Genomic DNA, 21,390 nt, shown 5'->3' with positions numbered 1-21,390 from the left:
CTTTTCCTTCAGCATAAAATATGCTGATCTCAATTGTTGTGACTCCATCCGTATTTTGGTATTGCTACTGAGGTAGAGAGAATGCCTGAATGATCATCAGCTAAAACTTAGTTATTTTACACACATCCAGGCTTCTTATTTGACTTGGGAAATCTATCCATACAAATACCCACGTTTCTTGACAATTGGCACAATTACTTTTATTTTAAAAAGACAGTAGTTTGTTTGTGACAAAGCAGGAGTTGAATTGATGTGGTCAGGGTAAAGCCAGCTGGGAATTTCCCCTTGATATTCCTACACATGCTCCATTAAAAATTTATTTATTAAGTAAAAACCCAGGATGTTTCCTGTCTTCATCCCAAATTTAGATAATTATTTTCTCACAGGATTTCACTGAATGCCAAAATCAGAATGTAACATATAATTTCAAGGTTGACAGTGCTAAAGATAAATTAAAATCATTCAAATAAAGTCATAGTCATGGAATCCCAATTCCCAAACTTTAGGTAATTATTTTCTCAGGATTTCTCTGAATGCCAAAATCAGAATGTAACATATATTTTTGAGGTTTACAGACCTAAAAGTATTTAAAGTAATTCAGAAAAAGTCATAGTCATGGAACCACATTTCCTACTTTGATAAATGCATTTTATCCCTTTTGCAAAAACATATTTTACCCCTTTTTAAAACTCTTATTTTAAAGGTAATTTACAAGTCAGTGTCAGACATAACAAAGTGCCACTGACGTCCGTTGCCGGTGTGAAATCAAAGGAAAGGCCGGGGAAAGTGTGCCCGTGACACGGAAAACTCTCTCGTGCACCACTGCAAGGCATGGATGGGATGATAAAAATCTTTGGATTTTGGCCATTTTTCAGTTTTAGCAACGGTTTCATCTCGCCAGAGCCGCGGGCAGAATGTCCAACATGCGTCAGTCGGGGACGAGGGGACATACGCCACACACAATGGCAGGAAGCTCTAATTCCATCTGTAGGCACAAACAATATGGGAGTGTGGAGGTGGATCCCAGCTCCTCCAGAAGGAGGACAACATCTGCCTTTGCAATCAGCCCTGCTGACGAGGAAAGCGACATCAGGAGCGTGGCCACGGGATTGACACCTCTGCTGAACGCGTTTGGGGCTCTTATTCCTGCCTGCCCAAGGCTCCCCAGCTTCTCTGCAGGTGTGTTTGTTGTGTTTCAGGTGCAAGTGCACTTCACGCATTGTAAAAATACCAGATGGTGATAATTCTGTGGTTGGTTTTCTGCTGGGGTGTTGGAGACATTTATTGGTGATAAGCAAATCCAAAAGGTTTGTTTGTTCTGCTGTCCTGGCTATGAGATGTCAACGCAGACATAATCAATAAATCATTATCACTAATATGACTGCCCCAGCATGGAATTTTCCATTTATAATTTTTAAATCACTTTAGAACAGAAAAAAAGCCACCCATTTTAAACCAGGAGTCTTTTAAGTATCCCAGTGATCATCAGACAACGATTTAAGGCCTGATTCCATGAATCCCTTCTTTTTAATTTACAGCCCAACGCTCCATGTGGAGTTTTAACAGAATCACAGATCAGTACACAGACACTAAAAGGCAACAGTGTTAATGGTAAATATTCCTTTCTTGTGTTGTATTATCACTATTTTCCAGTTCATTATCCCAGCTGGAGAGTGGGGTAGGAGCATGTTGGCTGCTAGAGCAGAACAGTGGGGTTTGCCTCTCCTGGTAATATTATAAAGTCTGTTTGAGAAAAATTATTCAGGCAGAAAGCAAGATATTGATTTTTTAAATCTCCTGAACAAGGATTTTAAATCAAGCATATGCTTCGTGTGCATTTTTCAGCAGAAATCATTCCCTGTGCTGATACAAATCAAAAAGTTGACAACAAGACTTTGCTAAATTTCAGATCTCTTGTAAAATCTCTCAGCTTGATTTTTGGTTTTAGTTGTAATGTGTGTGATGTGGTTGATGCCTGTATGAAACCAGGGAAGAGAGAGTTTGGATTCTAATATATTTGCAAAATGGGAATGTTTTAATATGCTCATAGAACTTACATGGCAAAACTCAGCTCCATATGCTTTATTCACTTTCTGCTGTTCTTTTAAAAAATATTTCTATTAAAGCCTTTTTTTCCCCAAAAAAAGGGTGATTGTGGGCCTTTATCCTGGGGTTTAACTGTCCTTTCATTCCTCATACAAGTGAACATTTTTTCTAACATTATTATCACACAAAATGAACATCATTATGTGGTGAAACCAAAAGATGTGTAAAGTGGCCTCAGAGAAAAGAATTAATATATAGCAACTGGAGAAATGTCCTCGTGACAGAAATCACCAAAATACAGCTGGCATGAATTATACCTACATTTTCATGCTTTTTAATGCTGCTGGGTTTAGGGCAGGGATGCCTGAAAGTCCTTCCAAAAAATATCTTTATATATTATAAATTCATTTTCTCTCCATGCTCCTGTTGGTGAATCTGTGTTTATCTTCAGCCTATTTGTAACTCTTTGTTTCAAGTTATAAAAAATGTGTTTATAAAGGATGTTAAGTACTGAATGTGGAGAGATGTTCTGAGCCAAGCCTTTGACTGCTTTGAATTGTCACAGCCATACTGACACAATTTGCTGACTTCCAGTTGTTAGAAATCTGCCTAGAAATCAATCCACCCTGGGATATAACAAAAAAAAATAATCTAAGGGTTGAAGACAGATGGACAAAGCCACCATTAGACAGAAACTGTAAAGTCATTATAAACCTTAGCACTGATGGTGCATTGATGAAATAAACTTCAGTGATCCGTACAGACTCTATAATAAAGTTTTAGAAATGCATAAATACAAGCCCAAAATAGAAATATTTTAAACACTGCAATCTCCAATATAGCATAATCTGCAATCAGATGAACTTTTCCTTAGTAAAAACTGAGTTCAATAAATAAGACATATTTAAAATGCTTCACATACATTTATTCTCAGTTTATTTCCAGGAAAATTCTCGACAAGTCTTAAATGGAGAATAATTAAATACTGAATACAAAAGTCCCACACAAACTGTAATAGCAGGAATAATCCCAGACTATCACAATGTGAGTTAGTTCATGCCATAGATACCGTTTGCCTTGATAACAGAACAAAATAAAATAATATAAAAGAAAAAATAGTGCATTTGAGTAAGTGCTGGCTGGTTTACAGTCCTTAACTCTGACACAAAGCTGCCTCAGAAAATTGGTGACCTCACTTTGTTCATGGCAACAGACAGTCACATTAACAAACACACAATTACAAGTCTCCTCCCAAAATAGATTTGGGGCTGGGAGGGAGAAAAAACTCATCTTCAAGCATAAGGATTTCAAATAATTACAATGGGGATGTGGAAAATGTCAGCATGGGTGACTGCCTTATTGTCTAAATGTTCCAGAATATTTCTTTTTTTTTTAATATTGGCTCATGGCAAAGGTTTCAAATGAATGTTCAAAGAAGGGAAGAGCCTCTCAAAAAAAAAAAAAGTAAATAGTTTGGGATTCAGACAGTGAAAGCAAGGAAGTGGATTCATTCTTTATTTATCACTTTTGCCACATATCTGCTAATTTCACAGAGTTCTTAAAATGTACTGGGGTGCTCATGCCAGTTAATTCATCAGCTCTGCTGCCCCAGGGTGCTGATGTACTATAGGAAGAATTTATATTTCACAGGGATAGATCTGATGGGAAAAATGATTCATCTATTGGCATATTCAACCCACTATTTTATTTTTTTTTAAGAAAAAGCCTTTCTTACTGAGTGCAAGAAATCAAGCAAAGATACTGAACCTGTATCTACCTCACCATACTGACCCTTCTGCAAACAGCTGAATACTCTGAATGTAACAAGAGTAGCCTGATGAAATTAGGACAAAATCTGACAATTTATTTGTTACTGCTACATTTTGTAGTAGAATCACACTTCTTCTTCCACACCTCTGCAGACTTTTAATCAACATACTTTATTCCCCTAAAATAAAAAGATTTAATTTCTGAAATGCTCTGATTCGCTAAAGGAAAGGGAAAAAACAGGATTGGAAAGATGATCAATCACTTCTGGGCAGGATTCATATCACTAATTTTTATATCTAAAGATGGACACATGAACAGGCAATAACTCTGGAATTCTTTAAATTTGTGTACATGGAGAGAAACTGGTACATCCTGAAGGCAAATTAGGTGACCTTGCTCAGGTAATCTGCAGAGCAGAGGAGGAAACTACAGGAAAATTCCTTATCTCCATCTGATGAACACACAGTCAAAGGAGCCTGCCATGGCCCCTGCTAAATACCAAGCACCAGAGGGATAAATCACAAATATTCTGGTACTGCAGACAGACAGAGTCTATTTGGGTTTTTTTTTTAGATTAAAAGCTGAGAAGCGAGAAATAAGATTGATATAGAAATAAAAAAAAAACCCTTCGAGAAAGACTCTTTGATTGGACAAACCCCATTAAAAGCAATGCATGAAGACTCGATTACATTTAGTTAATTTGATACAAATTTTAGCTCAACAGAATTTGAGCATTTAGATATTGCAGGATCAGAGGGATTTCTAATGGTGAGAGGAAACCACAGCTGAGAAATGGAGCAGCTTTCCTGTGGGAAGAGGCTACAGAGACCAGGACTGTTTCACTACAGCAGGACACAACTGATGGACTGCAAGAGATCTTCAAATGGTAAAGAGATGATTAAGGAACATTTCCTCACTACTTTTCATAACATGAATTCCACAGCAATCCTTAGACTTACTGGGCAATTCAAGGCAAAAAAAAAGGAAAAACTCTTTCACAAAACACATTAATGCAGCAGGGAGCTCATTGCCACAGGAGGTTGTGGAGGCCAAAAGGATTAAAGGGCTTAGAAAAATTCATGGAGGACAGGTTTCATCGAGGCCTAAGGAACTCAGTGACCTGGACACAACTGCCAACTTGGAATTACTGCTGGAAACATGGAGAATATTCCAGCAGAAGGATTCTTCACTGTGCTTCTTAGAGAGTTTCCTATCTTCCCCCTATCAAACACAGGATAGCATGCTTGAAGAACCTTTCCTCGATCCTACAGGGGCAGTCTAATGGAACCAAGGGACAGTTAAACCCACAGATCTCACAATATTCCATGTTTACATCAGCCCTGGTGTGGACTGCAGCCATATCCCACACTGGGATAAAGCAGAATTGTGGGGAGGGAGAAGGGAAGATGGTGTTCTCTGCATCTGGCAGGTAAAACCCAGCCATCCCAGTTACTCTCTTGCACAGAAATCCACACTTCTTAGCTGCTTTCTCAGCTTTCCATATTTTCTCAGTGGTAGCTCAGGAACCTGAAATCTGGTCAGGCTTTGATGAGCTTTATTGACTCAACAGGCCGTCCACTGATGCACTTTCACACTGTACTAACACCCATCTTTAAATTAAATAACTTTTCCCTGTGTTTCCTGTTTATTTACAGCCACTACCATGCCATTTTTGAGAAAATAGTTATGTCCCGCCTCAAAATTTGCTTTTTTTAAGGCTAGAAAATATAAAAACCTTTTGTTCTTTTAGAATTCCTCTTTGACAAAACAGATTTCTCCTTCCCCTGGTCTGTGCTTTTCCTACACTTCTCCTGGCTTTAATGAGTGAACCCAGCCTGACATGGTGTTTCTCTGAGGACACATCAGTGCCTTGCACAATCCATTAACATTTCTTCACCTCCTAAAACTATTTATGTTGATACACCCCAAGAGCAGATCCAAGGGTATTTTTTAGTGCTGGCTCAGAGTCATTGTGTGCTCTGCTGCTCTTCAGCTCCTCATCCTGCCATTTACAGCTGATGAACCCCCCAGTACAGTAGTGAGCAGCCTCTGTTTACAAGACCTTGCAGTTTCTGTAGTGAAAATAAATTCTTTTTTATTGCCCTCATCATGAGGCTGAGCCAACTCTTTTTTACAGCAGATTTGTTCTCTGTATTGACAGGGCCTTTCAGCTTTTCAGTCACCAGGTCACTTCATTAGCACACCACTCCCTTTTTCCAGCATTATTGTAAGGAATAAAACATTTTTAATCCCAGACTGATCATTGACAAACTCCATCAGTCACCTTCCCCGTGCTAACAACTCTTTTCTGAGTCTCTCTCTTTTAGCACCTTTACAGTTCTTAAAAGATGTGTTATTTTCACATCAGCAAACGATTTTTCACTTGAAATACCAAATAAAAATCTCTTATTAGGTCTCCATTAACTAATTTTATTCGGTTTTTTTTTTTTTTGAGTTTAACTAACAGTTCCCCATTCAGTCCTATAATTGCAAGTCAAGTTACTCTATATTTAAATAAGGCATGACAAAAGTAAGCTTTTAGGATCAGGTCCATTCATAAAGTCTGAAAGCAAGAGAGAGCTTGAAAGCGCTGAATAAATTTAGGAATGAGGTGTAGGTACAAAGCTACCTGGCTTCTTTTTCTCTTCTTGTTGTGTAGCCATCACTTTTTCAGGTAAAATTCTACCTCCCACAAACTTAATTCAGTTATTATGCATGAATCCCAATTAGCCATGCTGACTCTGCACCGTGTTCCTCTCCTTCCTAAAAGGCAGAACACTAATTTAGACTTGGAGCATTCTTTACATTATTCCTGGTATCAGCCACCTCCACTCTACACACACACACCTCACATATTTCCCTGATATCTTTGTATTAATATGATAAGGAAATCACTTGTTGTTTCATTTCCTCAGGTCTGACCTCGCCTGAACCACATTTTTTCTCCATTTTCCAACACCAGCACTCAGACCACTAATGACAGAGAAGGTTGTTGCTTACCACACTTTTTCATTCCTCTGCACTATTTTAAGAAGTGAGAAAACTCCCCAGGGAATGAGCTAATCATCTTCCTTCTCTACAGTATTGTTCCTCAGCTTTATGATTTATCCTGACCTGTTCCACAAGGAGATTGATGTCTCAGGGGAGCAATCTGGATTTATTCCCACAGGTGATCTTTCTGCTGCACATCCACACCAAAATTTGCTGTCACTCAGTCTCTAGTCCACTTCTGTGAACACAGCTGGTGACAGCTTCCTGAATTTCCTTACCAGGGGGACAAGAGTCACATGTCTCAATTATCAGTGCAAACTCCACGTTTTCCCCCCTTTCTTATTTTTGGCATTGTTTCCCAATTCCCAATCCCTTACCTATCAAGGTAACAAACAGAACCAGCATAACAACCTCTTTGTCTTCTTGATTCTTCCCTTTTTTTCTGAGTGAAGCCTCATTTTTTCACCTTTCTCTACCACTAACCTTTGCTTTTTGTCCTCCAGTGTAGCAAACATCCTCAAACCTAATTCAACCTTTCCTCTTCTTTGCCTCTGTGGTCACGTTTCCACCTGGATCACACTCCTAATCTACAATGTTAAATAGCTTCCTTATATTCACATTTTATTTGGCAAATCCTACACATTTCCCTTTAGTGAGACCCTACTCTCCTTTCCTGTATCTGGTCTTCAAAACCCCCTTTTCCCACCACCTTGTGTCCCTGGGTCCTCTCTCTCTCAAGCATTAGAAGGTGACATTTCACACACCAGTATGTTCCACTTCCTATCCCCTTTGGAAAGCACATCAATCTCAGAGCTTCAAATCGTGGTCTGACATCCTCCCACAAATACTGCCAGGGCTGTGCCACTGATTGCCCCTGTATTCTTGCCTTTCTTTGAAGGAAAAACATTAAACTCAAGCAAACTCCCCTCTTTATTACCTTTTAGCAGCTGCAAGCTGTGCTTCATCAAGGCTCTGCATTTATTAATTCATTAATGTTGCAAGCAACTCCTGCCCAGTGAACACTCTGGCTACAAGGGCCTCTGTCCAATTCCCACAACAGAACTTCAAAGGCAGGGAAGATCCTGAAAATCAGGAATTGCATGCAGCCCATTGAGCAGGAGGCACAGAAGTTCACTCACCCCAACAAAAGAGGGCTCAATTCTTCCCTACCAAGGCCTGGATCCCACAAAGTCTTTCCTATTTGCTCCTCCCACTGTTCCTGAAATCTAACCTGCTCCCTTCATGTCGCAAAATCCCAAACAGCTCTTGGAGAGCTCTGAGATCCTCAAGTATTTTTTTTTTTTCACTTGTGTCCAGCTCCTTGTTTTTTAGCACTGTAACATAATTGACAGCAGTTTCCCCTCAAAACCAGCAGCTTCCCTGTCTTTTTCAAGGACCAAAAGCTGTAAAAAACACAATGACATCTATTTCTATTACATAACTGCAAGCCCTGAGTGAAAACTGCTCACAGACACAACTTCCCCAGCTATTGGTCTCCCAGGCACTCTCAAGTGGAGAGGAAACTACCTCTGGAAAGGTTTTCCCAGAAAACTGGCTCACGGAAAAATGTACTTCCATCAAGAGCTGAGAGTGCCCCGTGTGATTGGATCTTTCACACGAAGTTGGAATTGGAATTTTACCCCTGGCCCAGCCAAATGGACACTTCACAGAAAGCCTTTCTTAGCAGCCAAACAGCGTAAGGAGAGAAGGTGCATTTCAGGGGAACTCCAAATTAGAGATTGGCTCTGGGACAGGAAAAGGTGTCAGCAAAGGAAAGCGGACTGAGGGTGGGGGATCCTTTGTTCCACCCACAGCCCATCAGCCAGCAGAGCATCACTTTCCTTTTCAATGTCCTGCATGACTGGAAGACATTTAAGGTCAGGTAATGTGTCAGAATTGGGGTTATTTACAGTAAATGATACAGAAGGGATATAGGAAATACTACAGGAAAAAATGGTTTGATAGGGATTACTGCAGTGATGATCACTGCCTGTTACACATCTCAATAAAAACTTCTCTCGCTGAGTAAAGGCAGACAGAACTGTTCAAAATCTTTTAAAAATAGTAAAAATGGTTTGCCAATGGATCAAAGAGGAAGATTCTTGGAATACTGTCTGCAACCGGACAAATGATTACAGAAGTAAACCCAAGATGATAAAAAGATACATTTGACCATGGTAAAGGGCATAATAATGGGCAGCATTTAACATGATTTGGTGCTTCTGTGTGTTTATGTCAAGGATGGATTAGGATGGCAGATTAAGGAGATTTAACTTCCCCAGTTAGGTAGAATAGTACCACAGGAAGGAAGAGTAAGTGCTCAAGTGCACAGAACAACATCACTTTAATCATTTGATTCCCTTGAATGAAAAATTGTTCATTAACAGATTTTGGAGAATGAGGTGAATTGGTAATAATCAAGGACAGAGCTACCAGGTGTAAGAAATCCTAGACTGATAAGGAGTCATAATGTGATTTATTCAATTTAATAACAACTGCCTTGTGAAATAAATAAACTAAATAAACACACAAAACAACCAACTCCAAACAAACAAAATTCCCCAACACCAAAATGGGAACAGCACAGATAATTTTGGAACAGGTCTGAACACCCTCTTCTGGAGCAGTAAGGACTACAGGAGTGTAGTTAATAGAGTTGTGGGAGCACGACAAGGAAGATGTTGACGTGTATTTTCCAAGGTTTTATGAGCAGCCAACCTTAATGAAGTACACAGCCTCCTCTTAACTTGCAGAATCAGTGTTCTTTTTTATTTTTCCCACAGCTAAAGCCATTGTTTTACTTATTCTCATAGAAACACTTCAGAGAAAACATGGAAAAGACAGCCAGTGACCAATCCTGACCAGAGAGTGACACGTGACCTGATATCAGTAACTGATAAAAGTACCCCCAAGTCGACAGAAGTTATGCACACAGGGGCATTCTGAGGTGTGAGCAACACAATGAGCCTGTGTTTCAGATCAGGCTCTGTGCACTGGCTCCAGGTAGCCTGAAAATGGCAATACACTGCTTTTCCACAGAGGGATTCGACCCAAGGAATTTTCTCGTTCCACGTTTTCTTTGCTCCAATGTAGCAATCTAGTAGTGATGCTTTTATGCTGTAAGGTTATTGCAGTGATTAGGAAAAATGTGCAAACAGATGGTTGCTGAGGAGCTGGAATTTAAGGAAAGCTGAGGATCCAGTGAGAGGATCCAAAGGCACCACATCCCACTCCAGGAATGGCTTTGCATGAGCAAGCACAGCGAGGAAGGTGCCAAGGGTTGGGAGAGGATGAGGCAGCATCCAGCAGGGAAAGCTGTGCTGCAGTTCCACTGCAGGTTGGAAATTCAGTCAGACTGTGGGCATCACTCAAGCTGTCATCAAAATCACTCCTGAATATTCACAACTTTCCTACACTCAGTGGTGAGGCTCAGTGGGGGCTTGCAGCCCAGCTTTGAGCTCATTCTCTCATGGAGAAGAGATATTCCATGCATGGAAAATATCCTGTAGCTCTCATCAGCATGAAGGTTCCAGTACACATCTTGCACACTCAGAAAAATTACTCCCCTGAGCTGCTATAATATAATTATTTTTTTAATTTTTCACTGGCTAATTAAGAAAGAAAAAAAAAAATTTAAAAAAAGAGGTTACAATTGTTAGGGCCCAGCATTCCTTCCTGTACCAGAAGCAACAACGCGTTCTCAGCAACTTCCTCAGGAATTCTCACTCCTCTCTGGCCATTTGTTATCAGTTCAGGCAGTGATGATCATTAGCACTCGGAGCATGAAAAACTCATTACCCAAAATCTACAAAGCAGTGCAAACTCCTGCATTTCCTGGCATGCATCCCCACGAAATAAAAATACTTAAGATTGCCAGTGATTCTGGAACAACTGCCCAACAGAGCTGGCTGAAAGCTGGAATTTCCATTTGTGAGGGAAAATCTGTAACAATGTAAAAATTATGGAGCTGCACCAAAAAAGCACCAGCAGCAGCAGCAGCAGCAAACATCAAGGCAGAACAAAATGGGGGACACGGAGATAACATCGAGGCCAGGGGGTTTAGGGATACTGGAGCTTGCACCTTCCAGGAATTGCTCTAAATTTGCTTGAACCTCTTGATACTTTTGGCCTCCTCATCTCCCAGTATTGAAAGTGACTTATGCTGTGGGAAAAAAAACCCCAGAACTGTGGCTTGTTTTAACATCAAAGTCCAAGTGTTTCCCTGAGAGCACCCAAGTTTTTGGACTCTGAGGGAAAACCTTATCATGGGTGCCTGAATTTTTATTACTTCCAAGTTATTCCTCTTCATTGGTGAAGAAAAAGGACTTTTTTAATCTGTCCAAATTAAAGGGAAACTTCATTTTTGTCTTCCACTTTGCTCCAGTATTAATGTGACTTTACTGGCCTGGGGGAGACAGGACTACATGCAAGATAAAATATGCAAGATCATATATTTATATAAAGCCATTAATGTGTTTTTATTCTGTTCTCAACTCCCAACATATGATTTATCTTCTGTCTATCACAGAAGATTGAACTGATGTGTTCAGATAATTGAATTTCTAGTGGTGATGCCAGAATTTCTCTCCTTTTTTTATAACAGCCTATTTAAAGCCCATGGCTAGGTGAGGATAGTTGAGACTGTTCTCATCACGTATAATGCTCTGCATTACTGACATTTAATCTCCCATTTTTCATTGACCTGTCACTATGAAACAGATTTCATTTCATGACTTGATATTTATAGTGTAAAATTTCTTCAGGAGTAGGTTATTTAGATTTTCTCACTTTAGAGGGGAGATAACCAAGCACTTCTGGAGATGATTTATATCGTTCTAAGCTAGACACCCAAAGTAAGTCAAATTAATCATGATTTCTTTATGGTTTTTTGAGTATAAAAAGGCCTAGATGCAAATGTTTCCATAGAAAGTAAATAAATCACAGAATCCTGGAATGGTTTTGGTTGGAAGGGACCTGAAAGCTCATCCAGACCCACCCCTGCCAGGTGCAGGGACACCTTCCACTATCCCAGGTTGCTGCAAGCCCCGTCCAACCTGGCCTTGGACACTTCCAGGGATGGGGAGCCCACAACCTCTCTGGGCAATAAAGATCATTAAGATAAATAATCACACTCAAAATAGGAAAAATCTAAGTGCTGCCAACTCCCTAATTAAAGTTAAATAATATTTTTTTTCCTCACACAAAAATACAGACAACTGAAACTTCCATGGAGTTTTTTTTTTGTAAAAAAACCTGATTTTCTGTTAAATAAAAAAAAAACCAAAAAACTGGGACAGAACAATCCCAGGGAGATCCCTTACTGGCTGAAAATTCCATTATCTAAACCAGCTCTTATTTGCCTTCAGCTGCTCATCCAGAACTATGCCAGTTATGTAAATAATTGCTTACCATGCTGGTAACACTCTCTGAATGGTACATATTTCTTGAGGGTATCAGCACTGACTTACTTGTCTTGATATTCTTAATATCCTAAGAGAAGCACTGTGACATAGGCAGCTAAATCGATTGCTGAGGATTACATAAACAAAATTCAGTTTGCACTTCTAAAAAAAAAATTATGCCAAGGTCTAAAACCACTTTCCATTGTGTTTAAAGACAGAAAAAATCCTGTTTCTTGTAACCAAAAGATAGGTACCAGCTCAGTGTCTCACACAGTACAAGCTAGAGGAGTAACAGTACTTTAAAATGAAGTTTTGTGAGAAAATCATGACAATTCCTCGAGCTGCACTTCATAAACTGTTCTGACATTCTGGATCAGATCTGTAACAATATTTAGATAGCTTAAAACGCAAACAGGCACCATAAGGAATTGTCATGTTCACTTTAGACACTGCTCCCCCAAATAAAAACACAGATGATTGATTGGCCTTGTCATAATCCATCTGTTAGGAACTGGGAGGTGATGAGGGAGAATATATCCTTGCTTTTATTATTAAAGAATATTTATCATTTTATAGCAAGCAAAGCAGGGCAGACAGCAGCAATTATGGACCTACCAAATGCCAAACAGATCATTACTTGCACAAATACCTTTACTAGTCTGAACCTCTCTGTTGTAACCAGCTCAGAAAAATGAGAATAAATGGCATATGCCTTGGAATTATCACATCATTTGTGTTAGAGTACAAAAGCAGAGCCAAGCCAAAGGCTGAAGTGTTACTACAAGCAATAGAAAGGAATAAATTACAATAAAACCGAAAGAACTCAATCTGGAAACACCTGCTGGGATCCCAGCAGGTGAGCAACTGATTGTGGATCTCAAATTTGGACTAAGTTGCTGTTTCTTGTCAAGACAATGCAGAGCTGTAAGAAATAAAAGCTTCCACAAACCAGACTCGTGCTGCTTTCAAGTGCAGCTGCTCTCTCTGTGTCACCTGTCCTTGCAAACTGCCCGGGAGCAGCTTCCCCTTGCTCCCGGGGATTTTCACAGGAGTGGAGCTTGATTAAACCAAGGAAGCCTTTCTATTCCAACCCACTGACACTCACAGCATCACAGCAACACCTTCAGTCTGTATAAAAGCACAGTTAAGTGCCACTGTGCCTGGGCAAGCCCCAAGTTTTTAAAGAGGTTATGATGAATTTCCATGGGTTAGAGTTCAGAATATTCATTACAGCAATAAACTGAGACCAGATTTGCCACACATTACTTACAACTACCTAAAATTGAGCTGCCTAACCCATTTTTTTTCTAGCTTTTCCTTATCACTATCACGGGCAGAGAGACTGGGGCATCACAGGCAAGTTATTCCCCCCTACCTAAGATGCCTCAAATGTGAAATAAGTAACCTTCTAAATAAGTCTTGCTTAAACTGACAAGGTAGGGAGCACAGAAAAGTACCTCAGATATGATAGATACCTCAAGTTTAGATGGAGTATTTGATATCAGATGTGGTGGACTGATCACTAAAATAGATATATATAGATATATATACATGTTCATACACACAAGTGTGTGTATACAACAAGAAAAGCCAAGATGAGTTGAGAAAATCTGCATCATTCCCCCGTATTTATCAGAGCAAACACCACAATGGGTTAAAAAGGCCAGAGATTTAAGCACACCATGGATTTTTTCTCACTTTTCACAGCTCACTTTGCTCTGCAGTTTAGGAAACAAGGCTAGAGAGGCACTCACAGGTTGATGGATCTTGATAAGATGACAGACACAGTCAGGAGGATGCACCCATAGGGACCAATTTCAAACTGGAAAAGAAAAGGTGTTATTTTGGTGTTTGTTTGTTTGTTTGCCTAGGATTCTGGTGCTATTTTGTTTGTTGTGTATATATTTTTTGCCCAATCCTCCAGAAATGCAAATGGAACTGAAGGCAGAAGGAACTGCTGTGATTTATGCTAAAACTGAATTTGTTGCTGTGCTTGTTAAAATGCAAGACATGTCCATACAGTGTTTGAAACTGTTCAGAACACATTGGGTGAGACTAACAGACACAGAAAGTCTGGCAGCTGAACCATCATTTGTTTAATTAATATATAATTAAGCACAGTACCTGGTGGATATTCTGCTGTAGAAATAGGACCAGATCCTCGTATCTTGTGGCACTGTGAAGTATTAGCTGGGAACAAATGCAAGAAGGAAAAAAGGGGACTTAAAAAACAGCAACTCATTTTTATATCCTGAAAGCTGAAACAAAGTAGCCAAAACTTTCAAACTGCCTGGAAAGATCTGACCCGACAAAAGGAAATAAAGATCTAATGAAATCTACCCCTTACTGCGGTCATTTGGCATTGAATTGTATCTCAGCACCCCGTATATTCTGAATTTTTCAATGCTGCTTCTTGGTGTTTTAAAGCTTGTTGAACAGACCTTTTGACTCAATTTTAAGCATTGTTTATGCAATGAGAAACAATTCCTAGAACAGAGGAATACTGAAGGTGTACAAGACACAGGACGGGCAAGAAGCTCAGGGGTTTGTACCTATAGGGTGAGGCATTTATCCTACTCAGAGAATTGAGTACTCCTATTTAACATGAATTCCAGGAGAGCTCACAGATCCAGGCCCTCACTTCAATATTCTTTGCCTGTTTTTCCATCTTCAGATTTTGAGACATCCATTCCCCTTTTAGGAGGCCAACAGCATTTCCTCCAACCACTAAAGCCTGGCTGATGGCACCACTGCTTGCAAAGCCATCTGAAAGCCTCAGATGGAAACAAGGAATAACTGGAAAGTGTTCTGCCATTTGGAGCTCCTGGAGAGGGAAAAAAAGGCAAAAATTCTGTCTAAGACAAGAAGAAAATAGTGCCTTTTCATGCTCATGGTCGATTGGAGGGGGGCACGTTCATTTTTACTGTGTATCATTAAAAACAGGCAGAGTTTTTAGGTTTGGAAGGTAAATGGGACAAAAAAGGATTTCGGAGAGCCCAACTTCCCACAGCCACTGGGACAAGTCAGAGCCAGGCAGGCTGTGGGATTTTATTTCCTGTTGGGTTTTGGATCATAACTAATTTAACATAACAGATTTTAAAACCTTAGGAGAGCAATGGAAATCAGATTCACTGAACTAAAGCAGGGAAAGCAAGAAAGAGGATCTGGAGAACAGGAGTCACACAGAGCCTTACAGTTTCTAGGATTCCATCTGCCTTGTATTTTCCTGTGGGAGTGAACTGCTGTCTTCCTGATGGCCTGAAGGGGATATTCGGATGAAACTCACGTTAAAAGGAAGAAAATGGCATTAAAGAGGAATCAACATGTTATATGAGCTGAATGATGAGCCAAAGATTTGCATTATTATTATTTTTAATGATTTTTAAAAAAGAGATTTCTTGTAAATACGTTCATATTGCAAATCAAACCTCTATCAGTGAAACAAACACTTTATCTGTGCTGTGCTCGCTCAGTCTAACATGGATTACAAGTTTCTCCACACAGAAAGAGGATAAATATAAATTTAAGATGTTAATGACAGTTTTTATTGAAAAATATTTTTAGAGCAATGACATTCAAACAAGCAGAACATATGTAAAATATCACAGAGGAAGCAGTTTTCAGATGTAAAATATGTGAAATATCATTTGAAAGGTCTTTGAATTTGCTGCTTCTATTTCAGGTTTAAGGATTTCTGTGTCCCAAAGCCTCTCTGCTGCTTTTTAGCTATACCAAATCTTTAAAAGACATTAATTATGCTCACAAAACCAAACTCACTTAAAAATATCCTTTAGGTTCCAGTGCAGCCAAAGCCAGGGATCTAGAAGTTGGATGTTTTGTGAACAAGCAGCCTACTTGCACTGCATAAACTAAGCAGGCAAATACAGCAAAAGGAACTTAATTCCAGCCATAATGGAATATCCTGCAACACAGGAGCAGAATGCTGCATCTGGAAAAAAATAGCTCTTGCTGAAAACATTTTGGAGGATTCCTACATTCAATTACATCCACAGGATCCTCCACAGCAACTTCGAAGTGTTTTGCCTACTCTGTCCCAGCTACTGGGGCAGCAGAAACCACATTTTGCATTTCTCCTTAGGCTGTTTTAGGGGGCATAAATGCAGCTTACAAGGCTTTTATATCGTGAATTATGTAGATTTGGGACAGATAGAGGTGTAAGAGCAGTGTGCAGTGACTAAAAGGGCTTGTCCTACTCACAGTGCCACGAGGGCTTTCTCGTGGCCCCCCGCACGCCACAGAATGTCAGCGAGAGCCAAGGAGAGGCACTTGGTCCTGTGAGCTTCTGAGGGCTGGAGGCAACTGCAGTCCAGGAAATAAAGGAGAGAGACAAGCACCAAAATTTGAGGGCAAACAGATTCATGGCAGGTTTGTCCCTAAAAGAACAAAAGCATCTTTAGAGACAATTTTGTACTGATTAATAACAAGGCTCCAGTGAGTTGCCTCAGAAAATCATCATTTGGGTACCTCAGTTCTTCTACAGATGGGAAAGAGACAACCTGGATGGCCACAAATCCTGTGAGTTGAAGAGGGAGCTGGTATTGTCACTGGGGAGACATTCCAGGTGTGAAGGTACAGCTGGATCCCCCCTTCCTCTGGGAATCAAACAGCAGAGTGAGCGGCCACAAGAGCACCCACTGCACACCCTGCACTGAGACTTCTCAGCACCCACAGAGCTCTCGAGGAGGAGATGCAATTGATGTCACCACTGGGCTTCCTGGAACCATTCTCTGAGGAGAAACCTCATTTTAGGCATTTCAGAGGACCCTGAAGATAAACACACCCAGTGAACAGAGCTGTAGGGAGAACAACTCTGTCTTTAGATTGCTGCAGAACAAACTGGGCACACTGGGTGGGTCTCCTCTGAAGTCAGAAGGACTCAGGACTAATTCACCAAGGTCAAGTGTTAACAGCTCTGTGCTGCTTTTTGGGGGCCTGGATGAGTTTTTGTTGCTCCTAATGATAGTTAACCTGCTGATATGGGCACTTAAGCAGTTGCAAGCTTGCTATGTCTCTGTCTTCTGTGACACTGCTCCTGTCATACAGGCGGATTTAAGTGATGAAATGCACATCTCTTCTTCTAGGAGATCATTACGTAATCTGGTGTCTGATTTACAAAAAATAATTAAAATAAAACTGTTTTTATCATTAAAAGCAATGGATGAAAATCAAGAGAAGACCAAATAAGGTAGGGTCAACAACAGGAACTGGTTATGCACAGATCTGTTATCACACCCTGATCTTCTAAAAGAAAGAGCTGTTCTTTCACAGAACATATTTTTAATTGCTTGGACAAAAAAGCAGGTAAATGTTTCAGGGAACAATACCACATTGTCAAATAATGGACAAGAGAAGCTACCTCCTCCTTAAATCTGTAATAAAACTTTCAATATTCTCCAACAGAATTGTTTTATATTTTAAATATAATTTTTAGCTTCTAAAGGCATTCATACTTCATTTCTTTCTGAAGTTTTTACTTCTTAACCCTTTTAAACAAATCTACACCGTAATGTTTTTACCCACTACTCCACTTTCTCCAAAGTACCATCAGCAATAAACACAGGGCTTGCATTTTCTTAAAGAAGGTGTGCCCCAAAGTCAGGACCTCAAACATTACAGGACCAGGAAGCTAAAAGTCACAAAATGGGAAAACTGGCAGAATTTAGAATAAACCAAATATTCATGAGATTGAAGAAGTGGCCAAAAGATCCCACGCCACTGGGGAGAACCTAACTGGAGTTTTCCCTGGTGGCTTCAAGAATGGCACTCTTTGAAATTCAGATTTTATCAGTTTTAGAGTGTTACCAGCATGGGAGAAGAGGACAAAACCTGTTCCCAGCGTTTGAGTAAAAGATCTAATAATTCAAAAGACTAAACAAGAAACACCAATCATCAAAAAAATTAAACAGCCTTTCAAGTTCAATGTCTGCCTTGAATGTAACATTCACTTAGAGAACATTTCCCCCTCTGAAGGATGTGAGATATGGGAAATAATTGGTGAGAGTTTTCAAGTGAAAAAAAATATAATCACAACTTTCTCTTATCTCTGCCTGTGTTCTAATACAGACACCCAGAAGTTTATGGGAATCACAACTAATTTATGTGTCTGAGAGAGACAGCAGAGGAAGAAGGAGACATGATAATTATTTCTTGAATGTGAAAGAAGCCTGAAATCAAACATTTCATGTGAAGTGGTTGATAATTTGAAAATCCAGGTTAGAATTAGAAAGGAGTATTTATCCTCTTATTTCAAGCTTTGAGACTTCCCTTTCTTTCTCCCTGACTCAAAGTTTCTGCCCATGGCAAACACAGCGTAAGGAAAGTTATGTTTATCTCATGAATAAAAAACAAAAATCTTTTAAAACCATGTGGACAATAAGAGGGGAAAAACAGGAGAGACAAATTCTGCCAAGTAAACAGGATGGGCTGGAGCTGGCACAAGTTGGGACACACAGTTTAGACAACCTGGCCTCCATCCACTTCTTTGGGTGCCACACAATTTTATTTCATTTCTGATCTCTGAACCATGCTGCAAGAGGAAAATTACCATCTCTGTTTTTACTAAGGATGACCTGAGACACAAAGGGACCAAGGAGCAGATGATCAAAGGCCGTCCTCAAAGCTGAAAGAAATTCTTGGTTTTCACAACCAGAAATAATTCTTCTGTGGAGATCCCTGGTCATAAAACCTAAGTATGTACCGAGCTTCTTGCAAGGAAGTTTCTGAGGTCTTCCTTTTATGCAGGCAAGAACCTTGAGAAGTCTGCCCTCATTATAATCTGAATTAGAATCCTAAAGTTTTGCAGGGTAATTTCTGTCACTTCCCATCCTGGATGCTGAAGACAAATAATGATGCTCTACAGGTACCTTTTTCTTTCCAATATTGATGAAAAACAGCCCAAACGGTGAATTTACATTAAGTGGAAGCCAGACAACACTACGGAATATCAACAGAGACCACAGCATTTTCTTACACAGTTCCAAGCAGAAAAATGGGTGTTTAAGGCCAAAATTTAATACAAGAGGAACATTTTTATGTTGTAAGGTAATGAAGTTCAAGAAAGATCTCAGCATGAAAGCTTCTCTTCAGACTAAATCGAGGTCAGACTAATGGAGGTCACAAATAAAACAAGGTGGTGGCAGCACAACCCAGCAAAATAATTTTCCCTATTTAACATTCTGTTCCTTTAAGGCACAGGGAAGCTTTGTGGAATTTTTCTTTTGTAATGGACTTAATTTTGTATTGAAAACAAAAGGTAAATACGTGAAAGCTGGTAATAAAGTCATTTTTGAGGCATTATTTTCCAGAATTTAATTCAATAACCCCTGTTCCTTTAGCAGTGTGACAAGTACATTATTATTATTGTAGCAGTCCGAGCAATTTCCTTGTCAGTAGCAACACTTAACAAAATCCCTTTAAAGCAAGTAGAAAATACACAGCATATAAATTCAAATTCCATTAAGGAGTTTAAACATGGATGATCAAATACAGTCACAAGGAAAAAAAATTGTTATAACTTTAATTTTTCAACCCTGTTGAGATTCTTAGTGTCAAACACTGGATGAACTTCGTGCTCTTTCAAACCTTGATTACTTTTTTGTTTGAAATCAGATTTCCATGAAGACCTCGAGGCTAAATAATTTTCATTGGCCTCAATTCAAGCTGTTGGGTTTTTGCAGAGGTTCTTGGGTTAATCACAAGCAATTACACCAATAAGACACCAACTTCTACATTCCTACAGTTCAGTGGGAAGTAAACACAAGTAAATCAGATGCTGCTTTCTTTCTCTCTCTCTGAGACAAAAAGAAGTTCAGCAAGTTCAAACTCAAAAGGCTCCTGAGTGGCTGCAGCAGAGAAATAAAATTTTTTTACTCCTGTAGGGAAAAATTCGTGAAATTCCCTGACTTACCGGGGGTCTCTGTTCCTGTTGCTGTCTGCAAAGATCAGCTGCTGCAGGACACAGGCTTGGACTGCAGCCAGAACTCCACATGGGCCACCCTGGGGGGAAAATGGGACACTCCATGAGCAAAAAACTGGATGGATGCTGGGGGAAACCTCTGTGAGCTCCCATCCAGCCCAAAGGCATCCTTTCACCTCTCTCTTTCCAGCCATGACTTTTGTGCAAGCCAAGGAAAATCAGTGGTTTTAAGCGTTCTTGGAGTTCCTGCCTGTTTTTCCTGAAGAGACCTAGACATCTACAATGTCAAAAGAAAGTGGGGCTTTTTTTAATCTGGGATATACAAATTAAATATCTCCTGATCCCTACTGAGCTGCAGTTTAATTTTCAGGGAGAAATCAAATCTGAGTGTTTTCCATGGACTGAAAACAAGCCTTGCTCTTGTACCTCCTCTCAGCACCTCGAGTTCCCACCTGCATCAGTTAACAAAGATTTCAGCTTTCAGTACAGCCCTCTGCACCAGGGAGATCCTTCCTCTCTCTCCCTCTCAGTGGGGAAGAGAAAGAAAACCAAGAAAGTTCGAACCTTTCAAATTATTAATCTCAGAGGGAAAAAAAAATCACAAAACCAAGAAATGTTGTATTAACTATAAATTTTATGGGAAGTAGATTCATAGCTGGTTTGGGCTATATGCAGGACACAAGGCTACACCACAGTGCCACCCATCAAACTCCTCCCAAAACCCTGGAGAAGAAGGGAAAGGGCAGCCAGCACTGCTGTTTTCACACAGCAATGTGATTAAAGGGATCAATTTAATTCTCTGGTTGTCCTATGTGCAGCACCAAGGGAACAGGACCTGCAGGTAAATGCTGAGAGGAACCTAGAGAACAAAGGTCCTGGAATTAGGAAACAGCCTAGATATTGACACCTTCCCATTTCTCATTTATATTATACACACACTGCCTCTCTAGATTTATTTAAATACCTGATGAGTGAATAATTTGAAATATATCAAGGAAAAAAGCAAGGTTTGTTTCAGGCCCTCAGGGAAAGCCTTGAAGTCAAAGTAAAAATTACGGGATCTATTCTAAATACCTTCTTAGAGCACCACAAAAATTTAAGGTAAGAGAGAACCAAACAGTTGTTCAGCTGAAATGAATTTTGGAAGTGAGGAGGAAATACGTTAACGAGCTGAAACAGGCACAGTCTAAGCAAAGCACCATTCCTGCACTGCAATTTATGGTGGGGAATTTAATGGCCAGTAGT

The 21,390-nt window shown here is 39.8% G+C and overlaps 1 protein-coding gene across 5 annotated transcripts in view; it reads right to left on the bottom strand.

Annotated features, from left to right (window-relative positions):
- The window catches only part of MINDY4 (MINDY lysine 48 deubiquitinase 4), a 65,120-nt gene that overhangs the window by 22,352 nt on the left and 21,378 nt on the right, over positions 1-21,390 (bottom strand). For 3 of the 5 annotated variants that reach the window (XM_042043517.1, XM_042043518.1, XM_042043520.1), the window contains exons 9-13: positions 20,137-20,225; positions 16,428-16,529; positions 15,404-15,467; positions 14,334-14,399; positions 13,964-14,031 (exon numbers count right to left, since the gene is read on the bottom strand). In XM_042043517.1, coding sequence (XP_041899451.1) covers positions 13,964-14,031; positions 14,334-14,399; positions 15,404-15,467; positions 16,428-16,529; positions 20,137-20,225 — 389 coding nt within the window. The remainder of the gene's footprint in view (positions 1-13,963; positions 14,032-14,333; positions 14,400-15,403; positions 15,468-16,427; positions 16,530-20,136; positions 20,226-21,390) is intronic. The other 2 variants (XM_042043521.1, XM_042043522.1) reach the window with 1 other exon arrangement.

This window comes from Corvus kubaryi, unplaced genomic scaffold (assembly GCF_017639235.1).
Source record: "Corvus kubaryi isolate FWS band 111438036 unplaced genomic scaffold, C.kubaryi_AGA036_p1.0 37398, whole genome shotgun sequence".
NCBI classification, from domain to species: Eukaryota; Metazoa; Chordata; class Aves; order Passeriformes; family Corvidae; genus Corvus; species Corvus kubaryi.
This window is presented reverse-complemented; position numbering and strand designations above follow the sequence as displayed.